At 39.7% G+C, this 13,162-nt stretch overlaps 1 protein-coding gene across 8 annotated transcripts in view; it reads right to left on the bottom strand.

Moving 5' to 3' along the window:
- DLGAP2 (DLG associated protein 2) overlaps positions 1–13,162 on the bottom strand; it is a 1,383,198-nt gene that overhangs the window by 60,895 nt on the left and 1,309,141 nt on the right. For all 8 annotated transcript variants that reach the window (XM_073675364.1, XM_073675367.1, XM_073675365.1 and 5 more), the window contains one exon: positions 12,769–13,121. In XM_073675364.1, the coding sequence (XP_073531465.1) occupies positions 12,769–13,121 (353 nt within the window). The remainder of the gene's footprint in view (positions 1–12,768; positions 13,122–13,162) is intronic.

The raw sequence follows: 13,162 nt of genomic DNA, 5'->3' as shown, positions 1-13,162 counted from the left end.
AACCTTATATTTAATAAACCATAGATTTATATTTTCAGAATAAACCTTATGTTTTTAAAAATTAAATAAAATACCGCCGGAATGGCTGCAGTTGTTGACGTCATATCTCACAGAATGCAAGTTTAATTTTTTTTTTATGGAATTCAGTTAATCTGACTGCATTTATACAATCAATTTCACATAAAATGTGAAAATGAAAGATGTATTTTATCTTGAGGCCATTAGATGGCAGTCATGATGCATTGGAGAGAGATTGTTCTCAATGGCATTTCATAGTACATATTGAAAGCATATCTTAAATTATTGGTCAGATTACTGAAAGGGGTGGTCTGAAGTCCAAGTTAATTTTCATCCTAAATCCCTGCTTATTTAATGCCATAATCTAAACTATTATAATAAAAACTGTATCCTTCTCTAACTACACTATCCACCTGCTTTTCAATTTTTTTTCTACTTCCTTTTTGTGACACTTCGTTTGAGAATCCCACTGCATGCTGGGATACTCAAATGAACCCTTCATCAGTGGGCCGCAGCCTCTGCCTCCTCCTTGAAATGAAGTATCATAAGTGACGCTCTTTCAGGGGCTGGGCTAGTCCCTGCTCGATGGGCACAGTGACTGCACACACTCTGTTGTCGGCTCAGATCAGCAGTAATGAGCCAGCAACAGAGCGCATTGTCAAGAATACCCGGCACGCAGAGACCAGCGCCGCCGCACAATGATGTCACTGGTCTCTGCACGCCAAGTATTCTGACAAGGCACTCTGATGAAAATTAATTTGGACTTCGGACCACCCCTTAAACATCTTTTGATATGTTAACATTACTAATATATCCCCTCCATGACATCCGTCATACATGTGCACAGACGCTAAGCCCCTTCCATGCACTGCAGGTGCTGGTTGCGTTATACATCCAGCCCCCAACTGTAACTGCTACAATTTAACCCTTTTAGTGATGATCCAATAGCAACATCTAAGGAGTCTGACGCAGACACATGTAAATAAAGAGGAATGTGCCGTTAAAATGCAGGTTTTCCTCCAACTGAACTTAGAGTAGGGCATATGCCAGTTTATTAAACCCATTTCCTCTTAGCCTAAGGGGTTGTAAAACAGAGTTTCACTTCATGGTAAAGAGGAAGCCAAAAGGTACAGCTTAAATAAGTAGAAATATCTGAGGGATGTTTCTAAAAAACTGAAGTTGAGCACTAATGAACTTCAGAGATTTTTAAAGTGGAGTCACTGTCACACCATCAATGTTGTTGCCCCTTTTAGGAGGGACTATATTAATAAAAGAGACAGTTCTAGTAAACTAAAGTGACTCATCGTGAGACATGCTTGAACTGCTCGATCTGTTACAGACTGTGATATTCTCTTGACCACTAACAGGCCACAGAGTTATCTCCTAGTTCTTGCGGTATCATACCTTTTACATGGTGGTGACTACCACTGGTATTATAATTTGTCACTGTTGTCATTGCCTTGTAGCGAAAGGAATCTGATAGCAGCTTATGAGACGATCGGAGTTGTTAGCTGTTTGCTACAGCTGACGGTGACATAGGCTCAACAACTGAGCACCATCACTGTGCCATCAATATTATGACAATGTATGTTAAGGTCCGTCATCCCCCGACATAAATGTATTTCATGGTGCAGTAAGTGTTTAATCGGTTGTCCAAGAGTTAAAGAAATTAAACTAGCTGCAGAAAAATTTTATTAAAAAAAATAAAATTAAAATCCCTCTTCATACATATAAACATATATTCAAATATTTTCTGTTCAAAATCATTTCACTTGTCCCTAAAATTACAACATTTGTCTTATTTCAAGTTCATGTAAATACACTGCTCAAAAACATAAAGGGAACACGCAAATAACACATCCTAGATCTGAATGAATGAAATATTCTCATTGAATACTAACAAAATCAAACAAAAATCATCAATGGAAATCAAATTTATTAACCAATGGAGGTCTGGATTTGGAGTCACCCCCAAAATTAAAGTGGAAAAACACACTACAGGCTGATCCAACTTTGATGTAATGTCCTTAAAACAAGTCAAAATGAGTCTCAGTATTGTGTGTGGCCTCCACGTGCCTGTATGACCTCCCTACAACGCCTGGACATGCTCCTGATGAGGCGGCGGATGGTCTCCTGTGCGATCTCCTCCCAGACCTGGACTAAAGCATCCGCCAACTCCTGAACAGTCTGTGGTGCAACGTGACGTTGGTGGATGGAGCAAGACATGATGTCCCAGATGTGCTCAATCGGATTCAGGTCTGGGGAACGGGCGGGCCAGTCCATAGCTTCAATGCCTTCATCTTGCAGGAACTGCTGACACACTCCAACCACATGAGGTCTGGCATTGTCCTGCATTAGGAGGAACCCAGGGCCAACAGCACCAGCATATGGTCTCACAAGGGGTCTGAGGATCTCATCTCGGTACCTAATGGCAGTCAGGCTGTGCGGCCCTCCAAAGAAATGCCACCCCACACCATTACTAACCCACTGCCAAACCGGTCATGCTGAAGGATGTTGCAGGTAGCAGATCGCTCTCCACGGCGTCTCCAGACTCTGTCACGTCTGTCACATGTGCTCAGTGTGAACCTGCTTTCATCTGTGAAGAGCACAGGGCGCCAGTGGCGACTTTGCCAATCCTGGTGTTCTGTGGCAAATGCAAAGCATCCTGCACGGTGTTGGGCTGTGAGCACAACCTCCATTTGTGGACGTCAGGCCCTCATACCACCCTCATGGAGTCGGTTTGTGCAGACACATGCACATTTGTGGCCTTCTGGAGGTCATTTTGCAGGGCTCCGGCAGTGCTCCTCCTGTTCCTCCTTGCACAAAGGAGGAGGTAACGGTCCTGCTGCTGGGTTGTTGCCCTCCTACGGCCCCCTCCACATCTCCTGGTATCTGCTCCATGCTCTGGACACTACGCTGACAGACACAGCTACCCTTTTTGCCACAGCTCGCATTGATGTGCCATCCTGGATGAACTGCACTAAGTGAGCAACTTCTGTGGGTTGTACTGTAGACATCGCCTCCTGCTACTGTACCTCTAGGGGTGAGAGCAATGGCAAAATGAAAAAGTGACCCAAACTACAGCCAAAAAGGATGAGGACAGAGAAATGGTCTGTGGTCACCACCTGCAGAACCACTCCTTTATAGGGTGTATCTTGCTAATTGCCTATCATTTCTACCAGTTGTCTGTTCAATTTGCACAACAGCAGGAGAAACTGATTCACAATCAGTGTTGCTTCATAACTGGACGGGTAGATTTCACAGAAGTGTTATTGACTTGTAGTTACATTGTGTTGTATAAGTGTTCCCTTTATTTTTTTGAGCAGTGTAGTTTATGTTGCATTTTGAGGTTTGTGGTCATCAGTGAAATGAACCATCTAGTCTTGATTTGTTTATCCATTTGTAACTTTTTGAGTAGATTAATAGGAGAATTCATCCTGCTAATTATGAGAGGGACAACGCAGGCACATCACATGAAGTCCACCTGCAAAATGAGTCCTCCAAAGGAAGTACATTTGTTAGTGGAAAAAAAACTTGTGATAAAATTTGGGATAATTCTACATTTTTTGCTACTACAAAGGATCATATTCGATATAATAAAATGTAAATTTACAGAGACAAAGGGTAGTAAGGTAGTCAAAGCAAGGCAAGCTGTGAACCATTAGCACTCTCTGAGTGCCTTCTACCAGTCCAGAATTAAACCCCTATAATAACTGAGGTAATTATAGTTTATACTTTGACTTTTTAGTTTTTTTCAGATTTTTTTTTAATTAGACATGACATTTTAAAAATAAAAAATTGTATGTTTTTTTTTATATTTTTATTATTCTTTTTTATGTAACAATTTTATTAAACTAGCTCTATTCCTAAGGCTAACCCTAGCCTTAAGCCTTACCCTAAGCCCCAATTGTAACACTAAACCTAACTCTAAACCAATCCTTAGCCCTAACCCTAACTCTAGTTAGGGTTGGTAAAAAGTGTAAACATGTGAAGGGAGGTTAGTAATGAATTAAGACAAATTCAATACAAATTCATTCAATAGCTGCTCATCTTCTGTTCTCTCAGTTGCTGCTTATGCAGAGCGCAGCAGTCAAGATGAGTCTTTTACAGGCTGCTACGCTCTGCACAGGCAGCAACCGGCAAGACAATGTTCTCTTCATTAAAAAGAACTTTGTCATTTTTTCTTGCTGCCTATGCAGACAAACTCACCTCGCCTGCTGCGCTCTGCTGGACAGGTACTTACTGCACCACACTAAGAAGACGCGATAATTGCAGGCACTGCTCATTAGACAGTAGAGAGGTGCGGGGGGCCAAGCAGTTTTTTTTTACTTTTGCAACCAATATATGACTGATTTCATAAGGAGGCATACATATTTTTTTGGTCAGATTTGAAACCAGTGGTATTCTCTCCTACAAAACGTCTGACATATGGTGCCTCACAGAGTGGTACACGGAGACCATGACACTACATAGTTCAGAGCCTCAATGGACTTTGTGCGAAACCCTACAGCCTTTGCTGTATATGTGGTCTGAATCAAGGAAATTCTAAAATCTGGCAACGTTTTTTTGTGAAGTTTTATATGATTTTCAGTTAAATCAGTTTAGAGAAAATTCAAAATGATGGAAAATGTCTATAACTTACTGTGAACAAGGGCTGAATTCTGCCACTGTAATGTGACAGATAATAAGTACTGTCACCGGAGCATTGTTAAATGGCTCCAAATCTACATGTGTTTACTACATTGGCCTCTGACTGGCAAACAGGAATTTAAGTAATTTCTTTTTAAGTGCTAGTTAACAAGTTTGGCCCCTTTAAACAATCCAATTTAATGCGTGAGTGGTAATTGTTCAGTTTTGTTTTCTCCTTACATTTCGTAGAGCTTAAATGTTATGGCTTGTCCACAAATCTTACCCTTAATAAACAGTTTTAGCTCAATCCTGTAAGTCCATATTAGAGAAATTCTAAACCTTTAATATGACATTTTAATAAAACGCTGTATATACAACTGTTACCACCACCAATCTGAAATTGATGATCTATCTTGGAGATGAGTCAGCACTACCTTAATCCTGGACAACTGTTTTAAAGAGATATGGAATAATTTGCTATTGCATGTTATCTCTCTAAAGGGGCTTTCCAGTTTTGAATAACCCCACTTCCAGCTGCAGTTTGTTTAAGAAGGAAAAAACTACGCGTTACTCACCTTCCCCTGGTTCTGCGTTGAGTCTCCGTCACCATTCCCAGTATCATTTATTGTCTGCAGTGTTGACATCACATTGACAGCCCTGCCCGAGATGACAGCACCAGCTGCTCAGAGTCGCTTAACTCACTAATTGGAGCTGTATGTGAATTCTGACGTCAGTGCTGCAGACATCCGGAGCATCGGTGAAGACACAATGCTGGACCTGGGGTGGGTGACTGAAGCATAGTTAGTTTCTTTTTTCCCAAACTGCAGTTAGTGAAGAAGGGTTTTCTGAAACTGGAAAACTTTTAACACCCCCTACAATAACTCTTCTGTTCTATTGCTGGCCATGAAATGATTATTGTCATGTCATATAAGCTTAGAAACCATAGCTCATATCCTCTCTCTAATATAATCTATGCATATATTTTTCTTTATGTCACAGCCTTCTCATTGCCAATAGCTATGCACATATGTATGTAGGTCAGCCAATTTAATAACTAAGTGTTTAAAACATTTCTTCTCTTCTAGACAGACTTCTTTTTAAAACATGACAAATCCGTTGACATTAAAGTGGATGTTGTTCACAAGAAGAATATTTTTCCCAGAATCTTCACTTTGAAAACTTCAATATATCTACAGTACAGTGTAAGTGAGGTTTAAATGAGATTATCTTTCTGAAACCAATCCACTCTTTGAAGTTATCCTTGACTTGTATAGCACTGGGATATCCTTATGAACCAAGTCTATATAAGCAATTGTCTCTTTTTTTTAGTACAAATATTAAATGAATAATATTACATAAATATATTTTAATTCATAATGTACAGCCCAATATTTACTATTATGTTTCATGAATTAAAACCATCCCAAAAATGATATTTGTTCTTGAATGGAATTAATCTTTTTATTTAGTTAATACGGTTGGAGAAAGACATTCCGTCAAGTTCACTTGAGGGATGGGAGAGGATAATGGGAATGAGTTATGGGTACAACCATAATACATGAACCAGTCAGGCCTAAATAAAAAAAAATAAAAAAACATTTTTCCTCTTTCATCCAAAATATAAATTAGCAGGATCAACATTCAGAACAACAATTTACAGTGCATTGAAAAAGTATTCACACCCAGTGAACCTTTCCACATTTTTTTCGTGTTAACTCCACAAACTTAAATGCATTTTATTGGGATTTTATGTGATGTACTAACATAAAGTAGCAAGTATTTTTGAAGTGTAAAGTAAAAAATACATGGTTTTCTATTTATTTAAAAATTAAAAATCTGAAAATTGTGGCATGCATTTGTATTCAGCCCCATGTAGTCTGATACCCCTAAATAAAATCCTGAGTGACCAATTGCCTACAGACATCACATAATTAGTAAATTGAGTCCCCCTTGGTGTAATTTTTTCTCTGTATAACTACAGCTGTTTTGTGAAAGACTCAAAGGTTTGTTTGAGAATATTAGGGATCAAAAAGTATCATGAAAACCAAGAAACACACCAGACAGGTCAGGGATAATGTTGTGGAAAAGAATAAAACAGGGTTAGGTTATACAAAATATAGCCCAAGCTCTGAACATCTCAGAGAACTGTTTAATCAATCATCCAAAATTGGAAGGAGTATGGCACAACTGCAAACCTATCAAGATTTTGCAATCCACCTAAACTGACATCCCAAGCAAGGAGAGAACTAATTAGAGAAGCAGCCAAGAGGCCCATGGTCACTCTAGAGGAGCTGCAGAGATCCACAGCTCAGGTGGGAGAATCTGTCCACAGGACAACTATTGGTAGTGTACTCCACAAATCTGGCCTTTATGGAAGAGTGGCAAGGAGAAAGCTATTTTTGAAAGCAAGACATAAGAAATCCTGTTTGCTAAAAAGCCATGTAGAGGACACAGCTCTCAATTGTAAGAAGGTGCTTTGGTCAGATGAGAACAAAGTAGAACTTTTGGGTTAAATGCAAAAGGCTATGTGTGGAGGAAAACTAACACTACAGATCACCCTGAAAACACTATCCCCAACATCAAACATGCTGGTGGCAGCATCATACTGCGGGTATGGTTTCATTCAGCAGGGAAATGAAAGCTGGGCAGAGTTGATGGAAAGATGGGTGGAGCAAACTACAGTGCAGTCATGGAGACTGAGCTGTAGGTTCACCTTCCAGCAGACCAATGACCCTGAACATACTGCCAGAACTACAATGGAATGTTTTAGATCAAAACATTTTCATGTGTGTGAATGGCCCAATCACAGTCCAGACCTAAATCCAATTAAGAATCTGTGGAAAAGACTTGAAAATTGCTCTTCACGGACGCTCTCCATCAAATCTCAATGAACTTGAGCTAGTTTACAAGGAAAATGGGCAAAAAGTGCAGCCTCTAGATGTGCAAAGCTGGTAGATACATACCACAAACAACTTGCAGCAGTAATTGCAGTGAAAGGTGGTCCTACAAAGTATTGATTCAGCAGGGCTAAATACAAACGCACCTCACAATTTTCAGATTATATTTTTAAAATATTTAGGCTAAGTGCCCACGATGCAGAAATGCTGCAGATTTTTTCCGCATCTCCCTGGCAGGAAAAATGCATGCGGATTTTACATGCGTTTTTCCTGCCAGGTAGAAGCGTTTGTCAAGCGTTTTCGCATGCATTTCTGCATGCGGGTTAGCAAGCGCTTTTAGCATCACTTGGAAAAGTGCTTGACAACTTGGTCACACTATATAAATCCATGCAACCGGCATGGATTTATATAATGTGACCAAGTAATAGTTAAAAAAAAGAATAAAAATGGTAAAAAATTAAAAATAAACATTATGCTTACCTTCCGATGGCCCCCGGTTTTTTCTCCGGCACGTCCGATATCTTGTACGGCTTGCGGTGGTCTAAAAGAACCTGCGGTGACGTCATTTAGTCATGTGACAGGTCACGCGACCGGCGACATCAGCGGTCGCGTGACCTGTCACATGACTAAATGACGTCACCGCAGGTCCTTTTAAATCATCGCGAGCCGTACAAGAGACCGGACACGTCGTACAGGAAACCGGGGGACATCGGAAGGTAAGTATATGTTTATTTTTTATTTTAAATTCTTTTTTTTACAGGTACTATGGCACCCGGCTCTGGAGGAGAGTCTCCTCTTCTCCAGACCCGGGTACCATCCGCACATTGAATTGCTTAATATCCGCATGTGCACATGTAGTCTTGCGGATATTAAGCGATTCAATGTAAGCCAATGGCGGCAATTACGCTGCGTGTCCGCAAAATTAATGGACATGCTGCGTATTTTTCCACAATGATAATCTGCAGAGGAAATTTCCGCAGCATGTGCACAACACATGCGGATTATCATTGAGGACCATGGGGCACGTATTACCAAGCGTTTTTTAAGTGTTTTCGCTGCAAAAATTCCGAGGCAAAAACATTTGAAAAACGCATAGTGGGCACACAGCCTTTGAAAACCATATATCATTTCTTTAACACTTCACAAGTACATGCTAATTTGTGTTCTTATATCACATAAAATCTGGAAAAAAAAACATTTAAGTTTGTGGGTGTAGCGTGAAAAAATGTGCAATAGTTCACGGGATATGAATACTATTTCATGCCACTGCATATAAGTAGTCGTGTAATTTTCTTCTAAAAAAAAACTATCAACGCCCTTTTTTGAAACCATCAAGAGGTTCTGCTGTAACAGCTCATGGAGTAAGCTGTTACACAGTTTAATAGTTCTCATGATGAAAAAAGCTTGTAATTAGAGATGATCAAATCAATTTGTTGTAAATCAAATTCAAGTTAAATTTATTTTATGAAATTTGCAGGTCTCGGTGAATTCAAACAATTTAACATTTGATTTGTGCATGGATTGAGCAGCATATATCAGCTGTCAGGTTTCCTTTAAGGAATATATTGCACTTCACTCATGTCAAACTACAGCAAGATGATGTTTTGTCTAATGTGGCACAGTTTGTTTGATTCAGTGTTGAGCACAAAATAGTCGGTTTGACCACAAATTACTAAAAGGGATAATTTTTGGGCAGTTTTTTTTATTTAAAAAAAAAGCATGAAAATCTCTCAGTTCAATGTGTTTGGGGCTGTTAGTTACTACTGGATTACCATCCATTTCTATAGTGAGGTATCTTTGCCATTACTAAAGCTGTATTTGCATTAAAGAGATTGAAAGGAGTTGAATACACTACTAGGAAACCTCAGTCGTATACACATCCTTTCAGGTAAACTGGAGTACCTGCAATTTATGGCAAATTAAATTTTTCAGGAAAAATTAGTTGAACCTGGTGATTTTCAATTTCAAAAGATTCGATCATCTCTACTTCTCACCTCTGGAGATTGAACATTTTTTCCTCCAGGTCGATAAAATACCCCCCCTTGTCTTTTGAGGGAGGTTTTCATGAAACAGCTTTTGACCATATTTTTAGTATGGGCCATTTATTCACTTGTACAGGTTAAAGGGATTGTTCCCTTCTTGGACAACCCCTTCTCAATCACTATATTCCCTCATGTAAAATAATAACAGCTATATGCACCTCCGGTGTGGACGCTGTTTCAGCAATGTTGACGCCTGGTTTCCTAAGGACTCGCGTGACATTCTTATGTCACATGAATAGAACCAATACTGTTAACCACATCTTCTATATCATTAATAAATAAATTGAATGATAGCGTACCCAGGACTAAATCTTAAGGTATAACACTTAGAATCAGGGAGGATTCAGAGTAGCAGTCATTCACCACAATTCTCTAAAGGTGGTCTTTGAGCTAGTTTTTGATTCACTTACAATCTATACATTCTAAACCTATAAACCTTAATTTACCCATTAAACGTCTATGGATGACAGTGTCAAGTCAAATGGCTTTGCAGAGTCCAGAAACACTATATCCGTGGTTATTCTTCTGTCCAGGTTTCTACTCACCTCTTCATTGAAACAAATCAGGTTGGTTTGACAACTTCTGTGATGGCCCACAGCCATTATACAAATAATATATATGGTCCTCCCAAAAAATATTGTGTGACGTTTAGGACCACAATCCCGAACCATTGTCAGACGGATTGCAGATAATGTGAAAGAAACACGAGAAGTAGCTAAGAGAGCGCTGGTATATCAGTGATATGACAAATTGATAAGGTCATACAGAAAACGATTACTGCAAGTTATTGTTGCTAAAAGTGGTTCAAAAATTCTATTGATTTATGAGCCGTACTTACCTTTTTACAAACTGCTTCTGCATTTAGGCAATGTTTTGGATCAATAAATAATGACACGGCGTAATTTGCCATCTGCTGCCGTTTGTCTGACATTGTATTCACCTAATTTTAAGACTTTCTAAGGACCAGATTTTTATTACAGTAGGGAAAATAAGTATTTGATACACGGTCGATTTAGCAAGTTTTCCCACCTACAAAGAATGGAGGAGTCTGTAAGTTTTATCGGAGGTACACTTCAACTGTGAGAGACAGAATTTAAAAAGAAAAAAACAGAAAATCACATTGTATGATTTTTAAATAATTAAATTGTATATTATTTCATGAAATAAGTATTTGATCACCTACCAATCAGCAAGAATTCTGGTTCTCACAGACCTGTTAGTTTTTCTTTAAGAAGCCCTCCTACTCTGCACTCATTGCTTGTATTAATTGCACCTGTTTGAACTCGTTACTTGTATAAAACACACCTGCTCACACGCTCAATCAATCACACTCCAACCTCTCCACCATGGCCAAGGCCAAAGAACTGTCTAAGGACACCAGGGACAAAATTGAAGACCTGCACAAGGGTGGGATGGGCTTCAGGATCATAGGCAAGCAGCTTGGTGAGAAGGCAACAATTGTTGGCGCAATTATTAGAAAATGAAAGAAACACAAGACTGTGAATCTTCCTCAGTCTGGGGCTCCATGCAAGATCTCGTCTCGTGGGCTAAGGATGATTCAGAGAAAGGTCGTGAATCAGCCCAGAACTACACAGAACAACCTGGTCAATGACCTGAAGAGAGCTGGGACCACAGTCTCAAACATTACCATTAGTAACACACTACGTCGTTATAGATTAAAATCCTGCAGGGCACGCAAGGTCCCCCTGCTCATGCCAGCACTTGTCCAGGCTTGTTTGAAGCTCACCAATGACCATCTGGATTGATTCAGAGGAGGCATGGGAGAAGGTCATGTGGTCAGATGAGACCAAAATGGAACTTATTGGTATCAACTCCACTCGCCATGTTTGGAGGAAGAAGAAGGATGAGTACAGCCGCAAGAACATTGTTCCAACTGTGAAGCATGGTGGGGGAAACATCATACTTTGGGGGTGCTTTTCTGCAAAGGGGACAGGACGACTGCACCATATTGAAGGGATGATGGATAGGGTCCTGTATCACGAGATTTTGGCCAACAACCTCCTTCCATCAGTAGGAGCATTGAAGATGTGTCGTGGCTGGGTCTTCCAGTATGATAATGACCCGAAACACACAGCCAGGGCAACTAAGGAGTCGCTCCGTAAGAAGCATTTCAAGGTCCTGTGATGGCCTAGACAGTCTCCAGACCCGAACTCAACAGAAAATCTTTGGAGGGAGCTGAAACTCAATGTTGCCCAGCGACTGCCCCGAAACCTGAAAAATCTGGAGAAGATCTGTATGGAGGAGTGGGCCAAAATCCCTGCTGCAGTGTGTGCAAATTTGGTCAAGAACTACAAAAAACATCTGACCTTTGCAAACAAAGGTTTCTGTACCAAATATTAAGCTCTGTTTTTCTCTTGCATCAAAAATTTATTTCATGCAGTAAAATGCAAATTAACTATGTAAAAATCATAGAATGTGATTTTCTGGATTTTTTTCAGAATCTGTCACTCACAGTTGAAGTGTACCTACAATAAAAATTACAGACCCTCTCCATTCTTTGTAGGTGGGAATGGAGAAAAAATCGTCAGTGTATCAAATACTTATTTTCCGCACTGTATGTCCTTATACAAAAAAAACAGAATTCAAATAGGGTGTACTTAGTTTTTCACATTTTTACAATGGATCCTAAAAATACCAATTTTTTTTACACAAATATCCTTCTTTTCTCAAAGTAACTCAATTTGTTTTTTGAAGTTAATGGGATTATCCTAACTTGAGTAGAGAGATCTATTGAAATGGAGTGGTGGTTTCATATGCACATTCTTTGTCTAAGGGACTGCTAAACATGGCTGAATGCTGTACTTGGCTGTGTCTGTAGAAAACAAATGTGCTTGAGGCATGCATGCACTGCCACAACTCCATTCTACTGGACCATTTCAGCACCTTGTTCTTGGGATCGGTTGTGGTACCAGCAGTCTTGCCAACAGCAACTAGCATGTTATCTCCTATTCAATCAGAGATAATTTGCTGAGATGGGACAACCCCAGTAAACTTCAAACGGTAGTGTATATTTTCCATAAGACGATATTTATCTTTTTTCCCAAATATCTAACTCAATATCAATTAATTTAATTAGTTAAGGCTTTGACCTATTCAATAAAATGTATTTTCCTGACCAATAAAGAAATTTTGAAAAGCAACATATAAAAGTAAAACCATACCTGGATCCCTATTGAGGCACGCTGTTTCTTGAGGAACTCATCTGACTTGGTAACTAGAACAGCCTTGTCACTGGTGCTCCTTACAGAGCTGCTTTTGCTCTCAGAGGCATGACGCTGTGCTGCAGCTGATTCCAAGGCAAGATTCATGGCCTTGTTACTATCCAGGCTGTCTGTGGAGTTGTAAAGGCCCCGGCCATCATGAGGCCATGGGGATATCCTTTGAGTCCGGCTATCGTGATAGGCATCCTGGGTAGACTCTGTGCTGCTTTGTGCTGTCACTGAGATAAGCGGTTTGGAGGTTGTTCGTGGAGGAACTGGTGGAGGTGTCTTCTTATAATTTGGGTATGACACAGCTGTAAGTAACATAGGGAACATGTTATTTATTATAATTAAA

Source organism: Phyllobates terribilis, unplaced genomic scaffold (assembly GCF_046119375.1).
Source record: "Phyllobates terribilis strain yellow unplaced genomic scaffold, ASM4611937v1 Scaffold_3__8_contigs__length_932513732, whole genome shotgun sequence".
NCBI lineage: Eukaryota > Metazoa > Chordata > Amphibia > Anura > Dendrobatidae > Phyllobates > Phyllobates terribilis.
Note: the sequence above shows the minus strand (reverse complement) of the source record. Positions and strands in the feature narration are given on the sequence as shown.